At 43.9% G+C, this 18,877-nt stretch overlaps 1 protein-coding gene across 3 annotated transcripts in view; it reads left to right on the top strand.

The window, feature by feature from the left end:
- LOC126442783 (ankyrin-3-like) overlaps positions 1 to 18,877 on the top strand; it is a 240,248-nt gene that overhangs the window by 202,329 nt on the left and 19,042 nt on the right. For all 3 annotated transcript variants that reach the window (XM_050090817.1, XM_050090818.1, XM_050090819.1), the window contains one exon: positions 14,874 to 15,447. In XM_050090817.1, coding sequence (XP_049946774.1) covers positions 14,885 to 15,447 — 563 coding nt within the window. In that variant the 5' untranslated portion in view covers positions 14,874 to 14,884. The remainder of the gene's footprint in view (positions 1 to 14,873; positions 15,448 to 18,877) is intronic.

Below are 18,877 nucleotides of genomic sequence, written 5' to 3'. Positions count from 1 at the left end.
TGTGGCATGCCGATTGGGCTGCACTTACCGACAACAAGCTTCGGGCCTTAAAACCTCTTCCCGTGGCTTGGACGTCCTCCTCACGCCCTTCTCGGCGGGAGGAGGTCGTTTTAGCCCGGTTAAGAATTGGACACTGCCGGTTCAGCCATCGCCATCTGCTGACGGCTGCGCCGGCGCCGTTCTGCCCATGTGGGCACTTGCTGACGGTTAGACACATTTTAATGTCCTGTCCAGATCTTAACACACTGCGCCTCGATCTTAACCTGCCAAATACTTTCGATGCCATTTTAGCGGATGACCCACGAGCAGCTGCTCGTGTTCTTCGTTTTATCAATTTGACAAACCTCGCTAAGGACATTTGATGATGCTGTTTTTTAATCCTATGCCTGTCAGTCTGTCTTTTATCGTGTTTTCCCTTTTAGTTGTTGTGGTCAACTTGTGCCTCGCGGTGCATTCTTAGAGTAGTCAGGGCGCTAATGACCATTGAAGTTGTGCGCCCTAAAACCACAAAAAAAAAGTCCTCAAGTGCATCGCCCTTTTATAGACCCTCTATATACTCCTTCCACCTTTCTGCTTTCCACGCTTTGCTTAGAACTGGGTTTCCATCTCAGCTCTTGATATTCATACAAGTGGCTGTCTTTTCTCCAAAGGTCTCTTTAATTTTCCTGTCGGCCGTATCTATCTTACCCCTAGTGAGATAAGCCTCTATATCATTACATTTGTCCTCTAGGCATCCCTGCTTAGCCATTTTGCACTTTGTGTCGATCTCATTTTTGAGACGTTTGTATTCCTTTTTGCCTGCTTCATTCACTGCATTTTTATATTTTCTCCTTTCATTAATTACATTCAATATTTCTTCTGTTACCCAAGGATTTCTACTAGTCCTCGTCTTTTTACCTACTTGATCCTCTGCTGCCTTCACTACTTCATCCCTCAGAGCTACCCATTCTTCTTCTACTGTACTTATTTCCCCCGTTCTTAATTGTTCCCTTGCGCTCTCCCTGAAGCTCTGTACAACCTCTGGTTCTCTCGGTTTATCCAGGTCCCATCTCCTCAAATTCCCACCTTTTTGCAGTTTCTTCAGTTTTAATCTACAGTTCATAACGAATAGATTGTGGTCAGTCCAAATCTGCCCCTGGAAATGTAGTAAAATGTAAAACCTGATTCCTAAATCTGTCTTACCATTATATAATCTATCTGAAACCTGTCAGTATCTCCAGGGTTCTTCCATGTATACAACCGTCTTTCATGATTCTTGAACCAAGTGTTAGCTATGATTAAGCTACGCTCCGTGCAAAACTCTGCCAGGCGGCTTCCTCTTTCATTTCCTAGCCCCAATCCATATTGACCTACTGTGTTTCCTTCTCTCCCTTTTCCTACTTTCGAATTCCGATCACCCATGATTACTAAATTTTCGTCTCCCTTCCCTACCTGAATAATTTCTTTTATCTCATCATACATTTCATCAATTTCTTCATCTGCAGAGCTAGTTGGCATACAAACTTGTAGTACTGTAGTAGGCGTGGCCTTCGTGTCTATCTTGGCCACAATAATGCGTTCACTATGCTGTTTGTAGTAGCTTACCCGCACTCCTATTTTTTTTTATTCATTATTAAACCTACTCCTGCATTACCCATATTTGATTTTGTATTTATAACCCTGTATTCACCTGACCAAAAATCTTGTTCCTCTTGCCACCGAACTTCACTAATTCCCACTATATCTAACTTTAACCTATCCATTTCCCTTTTTAAATTTAACCTACCTGCCCGATTAATGGATCTGAGATTCCACGCTCCGATCCGTAGAATGCCAGTTTTCTTTCTCCTTATAACGCCGTCCTCTTGAGTAGTCCCCGCCCGGAAATCCGAATGGGGGACTATTTTACCTCCGGAATATTTTACCCAAAAGGACGGCATCATCATTTAACCATACAGTAAAGCTGCATGCCCCCGGGAAAAATTACGGCTGTAGTTTCCCCTTGCTTTCAGCCGTTTGCAGTACCAGCACAGCAAGGCCGTTTTGGTTAGTGTTGAAAGGCGAGTTCAGTGAATCATCCATACTGTTGCCCCTGCAACTACTGAAAACGCTGCTGCCCCTCTTCAGGAACCGCACGTTTGTCTGGCCTCTCAACAGATACCCCTCCGTTGTGGTTGCACCCACGGTACGGCCATCTGTATCGCTGAGGCACGCAAGCCTCCCCACCAACGGCAAGGTCCATGGTTAATGGGGGGATCTTATTACTAAGTTTCGTTTAACGTAACTTTTAAGATATTCAAACGTATTAGCAGCCACCAACGTTTTTCTTAACCACGCTTCAGCTACGTAGTTTCTATTTCAAACATCGTGTGCAGTCACGGGCCCTGCAGCGTTGTGCTCCCACTGTCGCGCAGTACGAAAATGGCCGAGGCCGCTTCCTGTTGCGTGGTGAGGCGCGCGCGTGGAACACGGGTAAGAAGTGCCGATAAATTGGCTGTTCTTGCTGTTTGTCATAAACTTTGAAGTTTTCCGAGGGACTGTCACATATAGCTACAACGTAACTAAAAGTGAAAGTACAGCGGAGCGTAATGGCTTGGTTATTTATTGCAATACATGGTTCACTGGTTCAAGTACTGCGCCTCGGGCAGGTTTGTCTCGTTCAGTTTGAATTACCTGCATCTCGTATTTGTAAAATTCATCATTTTTTATGAATAATGCACAACTTCTTGTTTTTAACTGCATATTGCACGCGAAATTTCATTTCAATTATAAATTCTCAACTATCGATATTTTATGAAAGACAGTTTACAAATTAGGAAAACATAACAATTTAATTATTCTGTGCAAAAATGAAAAGCTAAATACTCCTTATTTGCACGGTGTCCGTTGTTCTATGCCACAGATGTGTCGTAGAAACATGAATAACACTCATTTTCACAGCATCGTGCACAGCATACAAATGCTGCATCTCTTACTGTGCCATTACAGTATGAACCCAACAGAAGTGACCTGGAGCCGAGTGAAGTTATTTGGCCCCAGAAATGAAAAGACTGGTAAGCTCCCAGACGTACTGGAACTAACGCACGCAGCTCTTTCGCCGGATCGGCCCGCGCAGTGCCAGCGTGAAAGTGTGCCGACTTTGAGCTGTAATATCTCGGGCAATCGTTTTTGTAAAGAAATAAAATTTGGCCTGCCATCTTGGACAACTTCATGCGTTCTCCTAAGAACAATAATGAAAAGAACTTTACGAGCCATACTCAGCCAGAAAATTGTAGGTAAATCGGCCAAAAAATTAGGCACCCGAAAAAATTTCAGTTTGGCTTCTTGCATCTCGTGAACTAATGCTATGACGAACGTGAAACTTGGCATGTAGTACCCTAACAACAAAAGGTTCTTAAATACAAAGTTACATTTCCAAAGCACTTTTCAGTACTGAATGAATTAAGCAAAGAATTGAGGATTTCGTAAAAACGTCAAAAATGCGGTATTTTCATTCCGATTTTGCTAAAAATATAACTGTGCTCCATAGAACATACCAAGCTGTACAACTGGAATGAAAGTTAGGCGCGAAAATCATGCCCGAAAACAATGTAAACTTCGGGTTAGCATGTCTAGTAGTGTGAACGCATGATGAAAATGAAATTTAGAGTGCAATAGATTGACTGCACAACGATAAGGAATAACAATTTTTATTCCCCTACTATTTTCCAATAATCCACAAATTAGTCGAAAATATGATTTTCATGAAAAGATGAAAGCAATGTGTATTACACTCCTTTTTCAAATACCGTTTTCTGTTAATGTTTCAAAGCCATTCTCATTCGAACAACAAATTTTAAGCTCCCCATCCTCCCCAGAACAAAGAGTTTAATTTTCAGTATTGACCGACAACAGAGGCAAAGTAGCAAGAAAAATCGCACTGAGAAAACAGTTTTGACTTTGGCGTGTTGTTTCTCGTTGATCGAAGCCGTTTAAATCAGTTATGGAAAACGTGTTTTGTTGTACAAGTAGACCAAGTGTGATATACATTTGTACTGTTAAGGATGAAGGAATATGTGTCCATGTTACGTGTTAATAATTTAAATGTACCGTATGCAGATTAATGGAAGGGTTTTGTTATACTGCCGCAATGTACTCGGCGTAATTACATTTTCCACAGTACAGATATTGCGCCATCTCAATCACCATTGGGTCCGTTCATTTGCCAGTAAACTGCTACATATGAAGTCAGGCTTCGTTTAAATAATTTTACACTTGTTGCATCTACCGGGCTTTGGCGGAGATAAAAATAGGTTTATATTTCTTACATTTTTGCCTTTTTTTAGTGATTAATTCAGAAGTGTGAATAAATTTTCTCAGATTTAGTTCCGAATGATGAGTAATGCTTCTTTGTATGATTAGTCTCAAACCAGGGTGCAACGCGTAATGGAACGTCGCAAGTTTTGCATCAGTCTCTAATTTCCGGCGCACTTACTGTTCCGTGCAAACTGCGCATTAGCGTACTTTCCTGCGAATGTTCACTCACAACAGCCGGGAAATGTCTCCGTGTGAATCGCAGAGGATTCTCGTCATCGCAGTACCTTCCCCTACGAGCTTTCCTCCGCTCTGTAGCATATTTTTCTACCATCTCCCTTACGAGAGAAAGGTGGAACTCTGCTGGTGCCAGTTTTCGCCCTGTTACCACCGGTGGAGAGCATGAACATTTAGAATGCACAAATCCAGAATGTGAAAAAAATTCTTCTTACACCATTTACGCCCTGATTCCACTGTGCTCGGTTAAATGTCACAACGGTCAGCTGCACCCATACTCGAATTGTTCTCTACAATACATTGCGGTTTCTCTATTTTTTCGTCAGTATTTGTCAGTCTTCTCTGTTTCAACCATTCGTGTTGTGTGACTTGGGGTCATCATGTACACGTCTCTCGTATCGCACCACTTGATAGCAAGGGCCTTGTCAGTGGACCTAAACTCAGTTTCTCCTCGTTTTAATTTCGTCTGCAGTTTTGGCATGTTAGGCCTGTTCTCACGAACTGTGCCACATGCGGCTGTACCATGATGTGAAGCCAGAGGAACAGGCCCGGCTGCAGTACCAGCCAGTCATTGACATACAGAATATGACCCTGTTCCAAATATAAAATACACCCACTGTGACAGTTACACAGTCCGAATGTCTTTGTTCCGAATCTACTTCGCTTGGTTGGAATAACTTGCTTAGAAGATATTCGTCCTTCGAACAGCAAGAGACTTTCGTCTATACAAATCTTGTGATGTGGGCGACATGAATTACGAAATGTCTTACGAACTTTGCCAAAACTAGTCCTAATTTTCAATGGACTGTCGCTTCCAGTACTCGCAGAGTTATCACTGAAGTGTAAGATTCCCAGAAGTAGACAAAAACGGTCTCTGGACATAATTTCGCTGAAAACTGGTGTGTTCAAAAGTGTATCTCTGGACCAATAATCAGTTAATTTTAACTTCTGAACTTGCGCCATTAGAAGGCAAACAGCAACAAAACGATACATCTCCTCAAATCCAGTGTCTTTCCATTTTGACAGTCGAGAATTGACAAAAAAAATGGTTCAAATGGCTCTGAGCACTATGGGACTTAACATGCCGAACGGACCACTCAGGATTGGCATCACGTTCTCTTCACCGATGAGTGTCGCATATGCCTTCAGACTGTCGCCTGAGACGTGTATGGAGGCAAACCGGTCAGTCTGAACGACGTATGCCGCTGGTGGACACGGAAGGCGCCGTAACTGCTGAGAGTTACGTGAATGCCATCCTCCGACCGATAGTGCAACCATATCGGTAGCATATTGGCGAGGCATTCGTCATGGTGGACGACAATTCGCGCCCCCATCGTGCAGATATTGTGAATGACTTCCATCAGGATAACGACATCGCTCGACTAGTGGCGAGCACGTTCTCCAGTCATGAACCCTACCAAACATGCCTGGGACAGATTGAAAAGGGCTGTTTATGGACGACGTAACCCACCAACCTCTCTGAGGGATCTACGCCGAATCGCCATAGAGGAGTGGGACAATCTGGGCCAACAGTGCCTTGATGAACTTGTGGATAGTATGCCACGACGAAAACAGGCATGCATCAATGCAAGAGGACGTACTACTGGGTATTGGAGGTATTAGTGTGGACCACCACCTCTGAAGGTCTCGCTGTGTGGTGGTACATCATGCAATGTGTGGCTTTCATGAGCAATAAAAAGGGCGGACATGATGTTCATGTTGCTGTCTACTCCATTTTTCTGTACAGGTTCCGGAACTCGTGGAACCCAGGTGAGGCAAGACTACTTTTGGTGTGTGTGTGTGTGTGTGCACTTCAAATAACTGACATCGGCAGTTGAATCAAGATTATTTCGTGAGATTAACGATTCTTCCCTTTGACTTTTATTGAAGTTAGAATTTCGCCTCGTGTAGGTTTTTCAGAGGCATTTATTATACAGAGAAACTTTCTACCAAAAAGTCTGTGGCAAAAAAAGTCAGTAGAATGGGGAAGCAGTCAAAGTAGCAAATTTTTACATTTTATTTATATGATTAATTTCGGGCCGAGACCCATTTTCGAATCATAGCATTTACGAACATATCAAAAATGTTCGTAGTACATTTTTGAAACGTTCGGAAAACCCATTTCCGATTGTTACGACGATTTCAAATTGGGTGTCGGCCCGAAACTGGTCATCGAATGAATAAAAAGTAAAAATTTGCAACTTGGACTGGTTTTTTATGCTACTGATGAATAGTAGTTGTTGCCCTAAGGTACTGCAACATGCTGGAAGCTCGCAAAAGAAAATGTGTTTGTAAGGTGCAGTAGCTGCTGTTAATTTTTTCCAGAGGAAATCTGTTTCTCACACGTAAAACACTCCAGAATGATTGCAGCTTGCCGTACTTCAGACATTTGGTGGGTGATTTGGTACATTTGGTGGGTGATTTGGTAAATGTAATCGATACCTCTTGACTTTTGACTAGCTTTTTCCACTCAACTGATAAGTCATTCGACGGCTATTCACGGATATGGGTTCTGACTTTGAGACACGAACAGGTTTTAAGCAGTCCTTTAAGGACTGCATGGTTTTCGGAGGTTGGTGGTTTGAGTGGGGAAGCAGAGCCACTTCGCCGGAGGACAGGAGAATCTTGCGTGTGTCTTTTTCAGCAGGAAGGCCGTCCTGGTTTTTAGCCGGGCGACGTGTCTCATATGTTACCTACAATGCAATAGTGTTGCACAATCGCAGTTCCCCGACTAAGTGCATAATGAAACTCATCGTATGTGTCAGTATGGGCACTGACTCTGTTGTGAGTAATTCTGCCCATTAATCACTTCACGATGTCTGCATACAGGGGAAAAAAAAACAAATGACGAAAACCGACGTTTGATAGACACACAGCCGTCAATTTATGAAGCCTCACAGTTGCATTTGTGTGCGCTGGTGACGTGATGACGTTCAGAGGGAGCACATGGTCGTAATAAGGACTGGAAAAGCCACACTATGGGTTTCTTCCAGTATTTAACGACCCTTAAGTTCTAAATGTTCCTTTCAGCTCTGCAGGAAGTTTCAGTACAGTAATGCAAAGTCTATAGTTACCGCAGATGGATGATGTATTGCTCATAATTACGGACTCGTTATGTATCACCCGAGTTGTTTACGTGTGAGAGCAGCAAGGCTCTTATATTTACTGGAGAAACCAATCAGTTACAGTCTTTTAAAAGGTAGTGTGATTCTTCCTCCTCCCAAACTGAGTCTCATTTATTTACACCATTGAAACGACTGTGAAGTGCATGGCAGAGGGTACATCCATCGTATCACTTACTAGGAGTTCCTCATGGTCCATTCACGTTCAGGGGTGTGTGAAGAATCATTAAAGTGCCTCTGTGTGTGCAGTAATCAGTCTAAACTTGTCTTCGTGATCTGTGCGAGAGCCATACGAATGGAGTTGTGATGTATTCGCAGAGTCAGGATTTGACGTTGGTTCTACAGACTTTCTAAATGTGGTTTTATGGAATATTGTGTCCTCCAGAAATAACCTGCACTCAGTGCAGTCCTTAGCTCCTCGAAAAGCACGCAGAATGGCAAAATTCTGGGCTGATTTAACAATTGCGGCATTCCAATAAACCTTGAAAACAAAAGTCAGTGAAATCACTCACCCAGACCCAGTATAGAAACATTCCTATAATGCATATAATGTCTCGTAATCTGCACGAAACACGCCGTGCAGTGTTTGTGTACGAAATAAAATGTTCACATGCGAGTATCTCCTAAAATAAATCACTCTCAAATCTCGAGCGTTCACAAAATATTCAGTTCTGTAGTCGCTCTTTGTCAACGGCAAGAGAATAATAAAAACGCGCAAATTTCTTTATTTTGGAATAAATTTGATCAGCGCGATTTAACACAGGCGTTTACCAGAAGATGGCTCCCGAACGACTTAATCGACTCCTATATCGGAGGCACAAAGCCATACTGATACGCACGGGATATGCTTAATTCCTATCGGCTAATATATTAAACAGCCAACCAAATCATTTCGACCACTTGTATACTCAGGTATTTTCAATGTCAGCCAATCAGATTACTGCAGGTAATTTAGACAAGAAATCACGTAATTCCGAAACTAAATAATGAAGACAAAATTAGATTCCATTCCGCAACATAAATTACTTACAAATTTAATACTCAACTCCCTTCTGGCTGCCTTTTACAAAACCAAACTAAGTCGGACATACGTCACAAATTCCACTATTCTACAAGAAATGTTCTCACACATACATTTACTTAATTTCCATAAAATTTCAACGTATCTCCTCAGACCCTGCAAAACACTTAAATAACCCAAACACAATGAAATAATAATTTTCCAGAGTACTTTTTATTTAGTCAGAAATCTGTGGTAATGAAACGAAGGAAGATTCCAGACAATTAGATGTTGTGGACGTGTACTTCTGGTTGTAGTTTCAGTTGATGCTATACATGAATCCATCACAGTCGTCCCTTAGGTAAAAATTTATATCTTCGAAAGTACTCAAGTTGTTCACTTGAAATCAGCTGTGTCAGCTTGAGAACCAAAATTCTGCTCTCCTCCCAGCTCCGTGGTAAGCTACGCCTTCGATAAGATGACAATTCGGAATAATTAGCTACATTGCAAACCCAGAGAGTGGTTGAAAAAGTGTTCATATAGCTGACATGGCCAGTTTCATCTGGTAGTTCCATTAAACTGATAGTGAATAAACAGTTGATCAGCCACTCACGTCTTGCTGCATCAGTGACCTGCCAGTCATCCGTGTACTGCTTGCCGTGGAGTGCATCCTTCGTTGGACCAAACAGACGGAAGTCGGAAGGTGCGAGATGCGGGTTGTTCAGCTCTGAGTGATCCACCGGTCACCCTGAATGAGAGCACGTCCCCACATCGCAGGAGTCACAGCCGTCTGCAGCTGACCGACACGTGGAGGTCGGCCAGATATGCACAACCTTGCTGCGACGATGGCGCTGCTAGGCCAGGCGTGGATCACCAGTAAGCTCTTCTGACGCTGACACACCTCGCACTACGACTCACGGTGCTTCTGTTCACTGCCAAATCTCCTCAGACATTCTGCAAGCGGGTATGAAGATCTCCGATGCTGTGGTTTTCATCCGAAAGAAACTCAGTGACAGCTCTCTGCTTGGGTCGCACCTCCTTTACGGACGCCATTTTGGATGCTACATATGGTGCTGTCAGCTGATGGAATTCCATGAAGCTGTAGGGGCTGAAGCAGAAATGTTCCACGATGTCTCACAAAATTTCGCATTTTTCCAACTGAAATTGGCCGAGTAAAAAGTGTAGCGTTGCAGATCGAACGCCCCCGTAATTTTATAAGTAGCTCAGTTGGACGATGATTGTGCTTACGTATTTTAATCTGGGTCCTTGATCTTGATGTGGCTAGATTCTTCACAATGCCTGTCTTCGTCTCGCCATCTGGTAGCAAGAAATGCGTGTGTTTGAGAATAGCTCCTCCTTAGATTTCTCCCTGAGGTCACTGGAAATTTGTTTAATATCGTTCTCGGCCGAAAACACTAACATCTTATTGCTATCTGAGCTGCACAGTGAAGTCGCTACCACAGCCAGGACAGACACACAGCCAAACCAGTTACAGAAGTACTGGCTTGCACGTCAACTAGTTCCGAAAATGACGAAGAGATTAAGGAAATGCTTTTTGAGAGAAAAGAAATTGGTCAGATCCTTAAGCGAGATGAAAACTTGTGATGGGGCACTCGAAATCGATAGTCGGAATACGAACTGGAAGAAAAGTTTGGGGAGAAAAGAACTGAAGTAAGGGAATGAAAGGGGAAGCTGCCTGGCAGAATTTTGTTTAGAGCACAATTTAACCACTAACAGTTTGTTTGAATCATGAAAGACAATTGTGTACATGTTAGGAGTCAGAATGCACCTCACTATTTGATACATACTACATAGTCCTAATATTTACTATTACTTAACAAATAAAAATGTGCTCGGATGGAACCTTCTTCTCTCATAATGACTCTGGAAGTTGCTAATGTCCATTCCAATCAGCTGGAAATTTATTTCCTGAACCAGAGATTACGAGTTGCAATTTTCATTTTAATCAACGACGTGGAAAGAAGTCCCCCTCTTAAGAAAAATGAAGAAAGACATTGTTATCTAACAATCTATAGAGAGTACGATATATTGTCTTAGAAATATTGGATCATGGTTGGCTGTCTATTCAGAAAATACTATCTGAAAAACTAGTTTCGTCGATTATTTGCCTATTTCTGGACCAGTTGGTTGATAAAGACCAGATGCCATCAGACACGTGGAATCACAGTGGAAGGCCCCATCACATCAAAAACGCCTCTGAGGGGTGGAAGAAAGTGATACACTAATATCAAAAGCTGTCAAATGTTTTCTCATTAATAAAAAACCTTCGAGAGTGCGTCGAGTGCTTTCGCTGATTAATTTCTAATTTGGATGGAAAAAGAATAAAGAAGTTTGCAATTCATACTGATGAGACGACTGTAATGATTCCAAATTGATGGCACCGTGAAGTCGTTTCTGACTTGTGTGACACACACACGGAAATTACACTGTAGAAGAAAACATCGCCACCACTGGAAGTTATACGAGGGCAGTTCAATAAGTAATGCAACACATTTTTTTTTCTCGGCCAATTTTGGTTGAAAAAACCGGAAATTTCTTGTGGAATATTTTCAAACATTCCCACTTCGTCTCGTATAGTTTCATTGACTTCCGACAGGTGGCAGCGCTGTACGGAGCTGTTAAAATGGCGTCTGTAACGGATGTGCGTTGCAAACAACGGGCAGTGATCGAGTTTCTTTTGGCGGAAAACCTGGGCATCTCAGATATTCATAGGCGCTTGCAGAATGTCTACGGTGATCTGGCAGTGGACAAAAGCACGGTGAGTCGTTGGGCAAAGCGTGTGTCATCATCGCCGCAAGGTCAAGCAAGACTGTCTGATCTCCCGCGTGCGGGCCGGCCGTGCACAGCTGTGACTCCTGCAATGGCGGAGGGTGCGAACACACTCGTTCGAGATGATCGACGTATCACCATCAAACAACTCAGTGCTCAACTTGACATCTCTGTTGGTAGTGCTGTCACAATTGTTCACCAGTTGGGATATTCCCGCTGGGTCCCTCGTTGTCTAACCGAACACCATAAAGAGCAAAGGAGAACCATCTGTGTGGAATTGCTTGCTCGTCATGTGGCTGAGGGTGACAATTTCTTGTCAAAGATTGTTACAGGCGATGGAACATGGGTTCATCACTTCGAACCTGAAACAAAACGGCAATCAATGGAGTGGCGCCACACCCACTCCCCTACCAAGAAAAAGTTTAAAGCCATACCCTCAGCCGGTAAAGTCACGGTTACAGTCTTCTGGGACGCTGAAGGGGTTATTCTGTTCGATGTCCTTCCCCATGGTCAAACGATCAACTCTGAAGTGTATTGTGCTACTCTTCAGAAATTGAAGAGTGTTCGTAGGCACAAAAATCTGAACGAACTTCTCCTTCTTCATGACAACGCAAGACCTCACACAAGTCTTCGCACCCGAGAGGAGCTCACAAAACTTCAGTGGACTGTTCTTCCTCATGCACCCTACAGCCCCGATCTCGCACCGTCGGATTTCCATATGTTTGGCCCAATGAAGGACGCAATCCGTGGGAGGCACTACGCGGATGATGAAGAAGTTATTGATGCAGTACGACGTTGGCTCCGACATCGACCAGTGGAATGGTACCGTGCAGGCATACAGGCCCTCATTTCAAGGTGGCGTAAGGCCGTAGCATTGAATGGAGATTACGTTGAAAAATAGTGTTGTGTAGCTAAAAGATTGGGGAATAACCTGGTGTATTTCAATGCTGAATAAAACAACCCCTGTTCCAGAAAAAAAATGTGTTGCATTACTTATTGAACTGCCCTCGTACAAATATTGAAAAGTAGTTTAATGCACGTTGTACTCATTGGAAAGCTAGTAAACAACTTTAATGATGGACGAAATGAGACCACTTCCTCACGGTTTTCCTGGGAAACGACACACAGACAGCTAAATACCTGTTGCAATTTGTGGAACATTCGGTAATGAAGACCGGTAGGGCTACCTTAAAGGTCATGCCTCTCCCAGGGCACCATCACGGCACTCCGATTGAGAGAGACTCTATGAAGAAAAACCTGTGTGGGTGGACAGCAAACAGAAAACCCGTGCAGTAGGCACAAATGACAAGCAGCCACATACTCATTCGCCCTTCGTCTGCAGACCTGCTGCTGACCACTGCACGGTGTGTGGTCGAACCACTGTCCTCCCGAATGTGAGTCGAGTGTGTCTCACCGCCGCGCCCTGCATATCCAGTCCACTACTTGCATTTCACGCACGTTTCTCTGCCGGTTACATGGCGCAGACACGCACGAAGATTGTGTCTCCAAAATATGCTGAAGGTGATCGGGACTATGGCTCTCTGTCTACTAACAATTCAGACGCGGTCCCGCTCAGTATCTTGGCAAATTTGTGATGACCTAGAAAACCGTTTGAGTGAAAGACTCTGCGGAAGCTCAGTGTAAACTACAGTCGCATTGCGAGTGTCACAATAAAGTAGAATACTACACCACTGATCTCAGGATACATTAAAGATTTATAAGACAATGACGTCTGATTCTTAGACGAGGAACATGTCGATGCTCGAAGACTGTATGGAAATGTAAATGGCTTTACAGCTTTTCCCGCTTCGTTCATTTACATGCAGCACCACTTGGATGTAGGAAAATACGGTAACAATACCTGTAAACAACAGTAAAAAGTCGTTCATTTTGCGATTACAACGCCAGTGTCAAGAGTTTTGAGCCTATAACATTGAGTGCATACTTGGTATGGCGAGGCGAAAAAAACGGCAAAGCGATATAAAACGCAAGCAAATGTACAATTAACTAATGAGGGATGGGAAAGGAAGACTTGGGTTGGTCGGGTGGCTTCCAGAGGCCTGCAGTGTACGTGTTGGCCTGCGACCCTGCGCTGACCTCCGGCGCTACGCTCTGTTCAGCACTGCCTCGGCGTCTCCATCCACGTCGAGCTGGCGTGACAGAAGCCTTGGGACGAATCCTTAGGCGCTCTCCCGGCACCGTAACGGTCCGGCAGACCTCTTACGCTGGTGGAATGGAGGTGCTAATTCGGGAAGATTCGAAAAAAGTGGACGCCGTGCTCGCGAAACCCACTTGTCTGAATCAAGGAAACCAGTTCACACTGTAGGGTGTGGAACTATTTCACTGACTCCGTCGTTTGCCCCCTCATACGACCAGGAGAGTCAAGAGTGATGTCGGAGCTGTGATAGAGCTTACTTTGGTTTAACCATGACATATCTGTCATCTAATAACTATCCGAACGTTCTGTGGGGCAAAGATGCTATACAAACACGTCCACGCCAAAAGGAGATATAAATATATATTTGTGCGAAAGTTCCATAACACACGTTCTGGAAATGGAGGCAACGAGTTTCATTCCTAAACTGCTCAACCTGGAAATACCTGGGTACACCATAGCTTGCAACATTCGGATAAAATGGCGACATGATTTATGATTGTATTATGCAGCATTGTTTACCACGGAGGTGGGCGCTGAATCTTTTTCTTAAGAAAGAAGACACAGATATCAATCTGTTAAAAATAGAGTTAAACTTACTAATGAATTTAGACTTACAGTGGTTCAGAACGGTTCAAATGGCTCTGAGCACTATGGGACTTAACATCAGAGGTCATCAGTCCAATAGAACCTAGAACTACTTAAACCTAACTAACCTAAGGAAGTCACACACATCCATTCCCGAGGCAGGATTCGAACCTGCGACCGTAGCAGCCGCGCGGTTCCGGATTGAAGCGCCTACAACCACTCGGTCAAGGCAGCCGGTCAAGTTTAATCGTCCCTACCCTGAGACATTCACCGAGGAAACTGACTTCTGCATGACATGTACATTGCTTCTGATCAGGTGTCACGGATCTGAGGAAGTTGAGATAAGGAGGAAGAAAATATTTGTCAGAGGTGCCACGAGCTTCGATTTAAATATAAGTCCTGTAATTTTAGGGCTGAAAGACGTTTGTTGCTTTGCCAATTTTTTTGCTAAAATAAACCATCTTTTGACTGAGAACGATAACATTTTTAGAAGGTGAAAGCAGTCTATCGTAGCACCGCTCTGGTAGTTAGTAACTGTAGGTAATCACGAAGCAGTACGGACCCTTGTCATTTGAAGAAAACTGGTGACGCTGCAATTGATTTAGGGTGGACAACACTTTCACAGCTGCTGTTTCATACAGGTATGCATGCGCCTCGTACAAGTGTTGAGGGTGCAGTGTGAGGGCTGCTCAGTGGCACTGTGTTTCAGGACCACCCACCATGTCGGCAGTTACGGAGGTTCAGAACACCACAACCGAGGCCCTGGCCGCCCTGCTAGACGGGGGTGACGGCGCCCTGGTGACGCTGGTGGCGGGCGAGACGAGGGTGGCGGCTCACAGGGCCGTGTTGGCGGCCGCGAGCCCCGTGTTCGCAGCGATGTTCGCGCACGACATGCTGGAGGCCAGCTGCGGCCAGGTGAGCATCGACGACGTGGAGGGCCCGGTGCTGAAGCTCCTGGTCGCCTACACGTATACCCTGCAGGCCCCCCAGCTGCCCGACACGGCCGCCCAGCTGCTCTCGGCGGCCGACAAATACGGCTTGTCGGCCCTGAAGGCTGCCTGCGAGCGGCAGCTGATCTCGCAGTTGGCCGTCGAGACCGCAGCGGCGACGGCCGTCACGGCAGTGAGGCACTCGAGCCCGGACGCCACCAGGGCTGCCGTCGCCTTCATAAAGGACCACCTGCAGGTGATGGCCACGCGGGGCTGGGCGGACGCTGTGCTCGAGTACCCGCAAGAAGTCATTGAAGTCTGCAGTATGCTCGGTGAGCCACCGGCAGAAGCCAGGTAAGCACGATTCCCTTTTTGGCAGTGCTAGTGTGAATTTGACGTCGTCCTTGCTTTGTTCGTCATGGGTTTCTTTGCTGCCTACGTTGCGTAACACCTTAACTTGATCTAATTACTGATCATCAGTCACGATGCTAAGTCTCTCGCTGTTTTCACTTCTACTGCTTCTATCAATTTCGCCTTTCTCTGATTTACTCTGATTCCCTGTTCTGTACTCATTAGACTGTTCATTCCATTCAGCAAACCCTGTAATTCTTCTTCACAGTCACTGAGGGAATCAGTCATCAACAAATCTTATATCATTTCACCCTGAATTTTAATTCCACTCTTCAATCTTTCCTTTATTTCCGTCATCGCTTCTTCGGTATATAGATTGAACAGTAGAGGCGAAAGATTACATCCCTGTCTGACACCCTTTTTAACCCGAATACTTCGCTCTTGGTCTTCCACTGTTAATTTACCTTCTTGTCTCTTGTACATATTGCAAATTACTCTTCTCCTTTGCCTTACCCGTATTTTTCTCAGAATTTCAAACATCTTGCAACATTTGATATTACCGAACGCTTTCGCCAGGACCACAAATCTATGAACGTTAAGAAAGTCAATTTTCTTTTCCGTTCTCCTGTGTATTATGCTTCTTAGCAACTGGGTTGCTTGAGCTGTTAAGCTGATTGTCCGATAATTCTCACACTTCTCTGCTCTTGCAGTCTTCCAAATCGTGCAGATTATATTTCTCTCAAAGTCAGATTATATGTTGCCAGACTCATACATTCTACACACCAGTGTGAATAGACCTTTTGCCACATCCTCCAATGATTTTAGAACTTCTGATTGAATGTTGTCTATACCTTTTGCCTTCTTTGATCTTAAATTTTCCAAAGCGCTTTTTAAATCTGATTCTAATCACCAATATTTTCCATACAGACTCCTGTTTGTTCTTCTGTCACGCCATCAGACAAGTTGTTCCAATCAGAGAGGCCTTCAGTGTACTCTTTCCAACTATCCGATCTCGCCTCTGTATTTAACACTGGAATTCCCATTGTGCTCTTAATGTTACCAAGCTTGCTTTTAATTCCGTGGAAGATTGCTTTGAATTTTCTATATGCTGCGTCAGTCGTCCCAAGAATCATTTCTTCTTTGATTTCTTCACATTTTTCGTGCAGCCATTTCACGTTAGCTTCTCTGCACTTCCTGTTCATTTCATCCTTAAGTGACATACTTCTCAATTACTGATTTTCCTGAATATTTTTGAACTTCTGTCTTTGATTGATCAACTGAAGGATTTCTTATGTTTCCCATGGTTTCTTCGCAGTTAGCGTCTTTGTACCTACGTTTTTCTTTCCAACTATTGAGCTGTTAATTATCGCAGTATATGTAGCCTCAGAGAACATAAATCTCATCTCTTCTTTCCTTAGTACTACTGTATTCCACTTCTTTGTACATAGATTGCTCCTGACGAGTCTCATAAAATTCAGCCTACTCTTCATCACTGCTAAATCGTTATGAGTCTATATCTACTCCTGGGTACGCTTTACAGTCCAGTATCTGATTTCAAAATCTGACTTTAAACCTCCCATGTTTCGGTCCTTTTTCAAGTATACCCCCTTGTCTCAAGATTCTTGAATAGACTATACCAGCTATTACTAGGATAAATTTACTATTGAACTTAACTAGCCTTACTTCTCTCCTATTCCTATTATCAAGTACATATTCTCGTGTAACCGTTTCTTCTACTCCTTCGCCTACGGTTGCGTTTCAATCCCTCACTATACCAGCTATTACTAGGATAAATTTACTATTGAACTTAACTAGCCTTACTTCTCTCCTATTCCTATTATCAAGTACATATTCTCGTGTAACCGTTTCTTCTACTCCTTCGCCTACGGTTGCGTTTCAATCCCTCACTATACCAGCTATTACTAGGATAAATTTACTATTGAACTTAACTAGCCTTACTTCTCTCCTATTCCTATTATCAAGTACATATTCTCGTGTAACCGTTTCTTCTACTCCTTCGCCTACGGTTGCGTTTCAATCCCTCCATGACTATCACATATGTACCGAATTACCTGTTCAATATCCTCATACTTTCTCTCTCTTCACCTTCAACTTGCGACGTCATCATGTATACCTGAACTATGGATGTTGTTGGTTTGCTTTCGATTCTCACGAGAACATCTATACTCATCCGTTCACAGTATCTCACTTTCTGCCCTGCCTTTCTATTGATACTGAATCCTACTCCTGTTATCTGCTGCTGTCGCTACTACCCTATTCTCATACGACCAGAAATCCTTTCCTTTCCTTTCCTTTCCTTTCCTTTCCTTTCCTTTACTTGTCTTTCCTTTACGCGTCACTGACACGCACTACAGCTAGATACGTCCTCAGCATTTCCCTTTTCTTATTTTCTAGCTTCTCAACCACATACAAATTCCTTACTTTCCACATGACGACTCGTAGAACGTTATCCGTTTGTTGATTAGTCAACTTTTCTCCCATGGTCACCTCCCCCTTGTGCCTCCTCGCCTGGAGGTTTGAATGGGGGACTAGTCTTGCCAATGGAGAGTCTGTACAGCACAGACTTACTGAATCACATGCCTCATTGACGGACGTTATATATCTTTAAGCAGTGGTTTACATTGCCTTCTGTATCCTCATGTTGTTGATCATTGCCAATTCTTCCTCATTTGGGAGCAGTTTCAGACCTCAAGGGAAAGAGAGTGCCGTGAACCTCTGTCGGCCCCTCCGCCCTCTTTGGAAAGGCTGTTGGCTGAAAGAGGGTGACACCTGATGCTGGAAAAGTCTTCAGACACCAATGCTGATGATTCGTATTCAAAATTCAAGTAATGGTGAGGTTCAAACCTAGGACTGAGGACTTTCCTGATTACGAAAAAAGACGCTACCCATGGGTGACTGGCCCCAAAGAGCAGGGTGTGACTCCCTGAGATATCCAGTCAAGCAGGAGCTATGAGCACTGCGGCTACTCATGCACACTGGAGGCAAACAAGAAGAGAATACTCCAGCCAGCACAGTATCATTGTCACACTCAAGGCTGTGCCTTACAATCACATTTCCTTCTCGTCTCTGTTCAACTATCGCCCCGAATTTTTTCCGTGCATTCCCTTTTACAAAGGAGACAGGAAATCTCTGCCCCCCCCCCCCCCCCTGTATTTTTTGAAGTTCCATGTGGCGTTACCAGAGGTCGTCCACGGAATCCTATGAGGTTTTCCGCTACTGGGATACAGCAGATTATATTCGCTGTCCACCTACAGGTGTACGACATATCTCCCACAACGTCAGTATTGATGTGACGTTTCCATCCAGCTATCATTTGTTGCCTCTGTCTCTCGGATACATATGCTCCATACAAGTCTATTTTGTTTCCTTTCCAATTAAAAAAAAAAATCCATATTCAATAGACTACAGGTTA

Source organism: Schistocerca serialis, unplaced genomic scaffold, assembly GCF_023864345.2.
Source record: "Schistocerca serialis cubense isolate TAMUIC-IGC-003099 unplaced genomic scaffold, iqSchSeri2.2 HiC_scaffold_1407, whole genome shotgun sequence".
Taxonomy (NCBI): Eukaryota; Metazoa; Arthropoda; class Insecta; order Orthoptera; family Acrididae; genus Schistocerca; species Schistocerca serialis.
The sequence above is the reverse complement of the archived record's forward strand: the minus strand, read 5'-3'. Positions and strand labels throughout refer to the sequence as shown.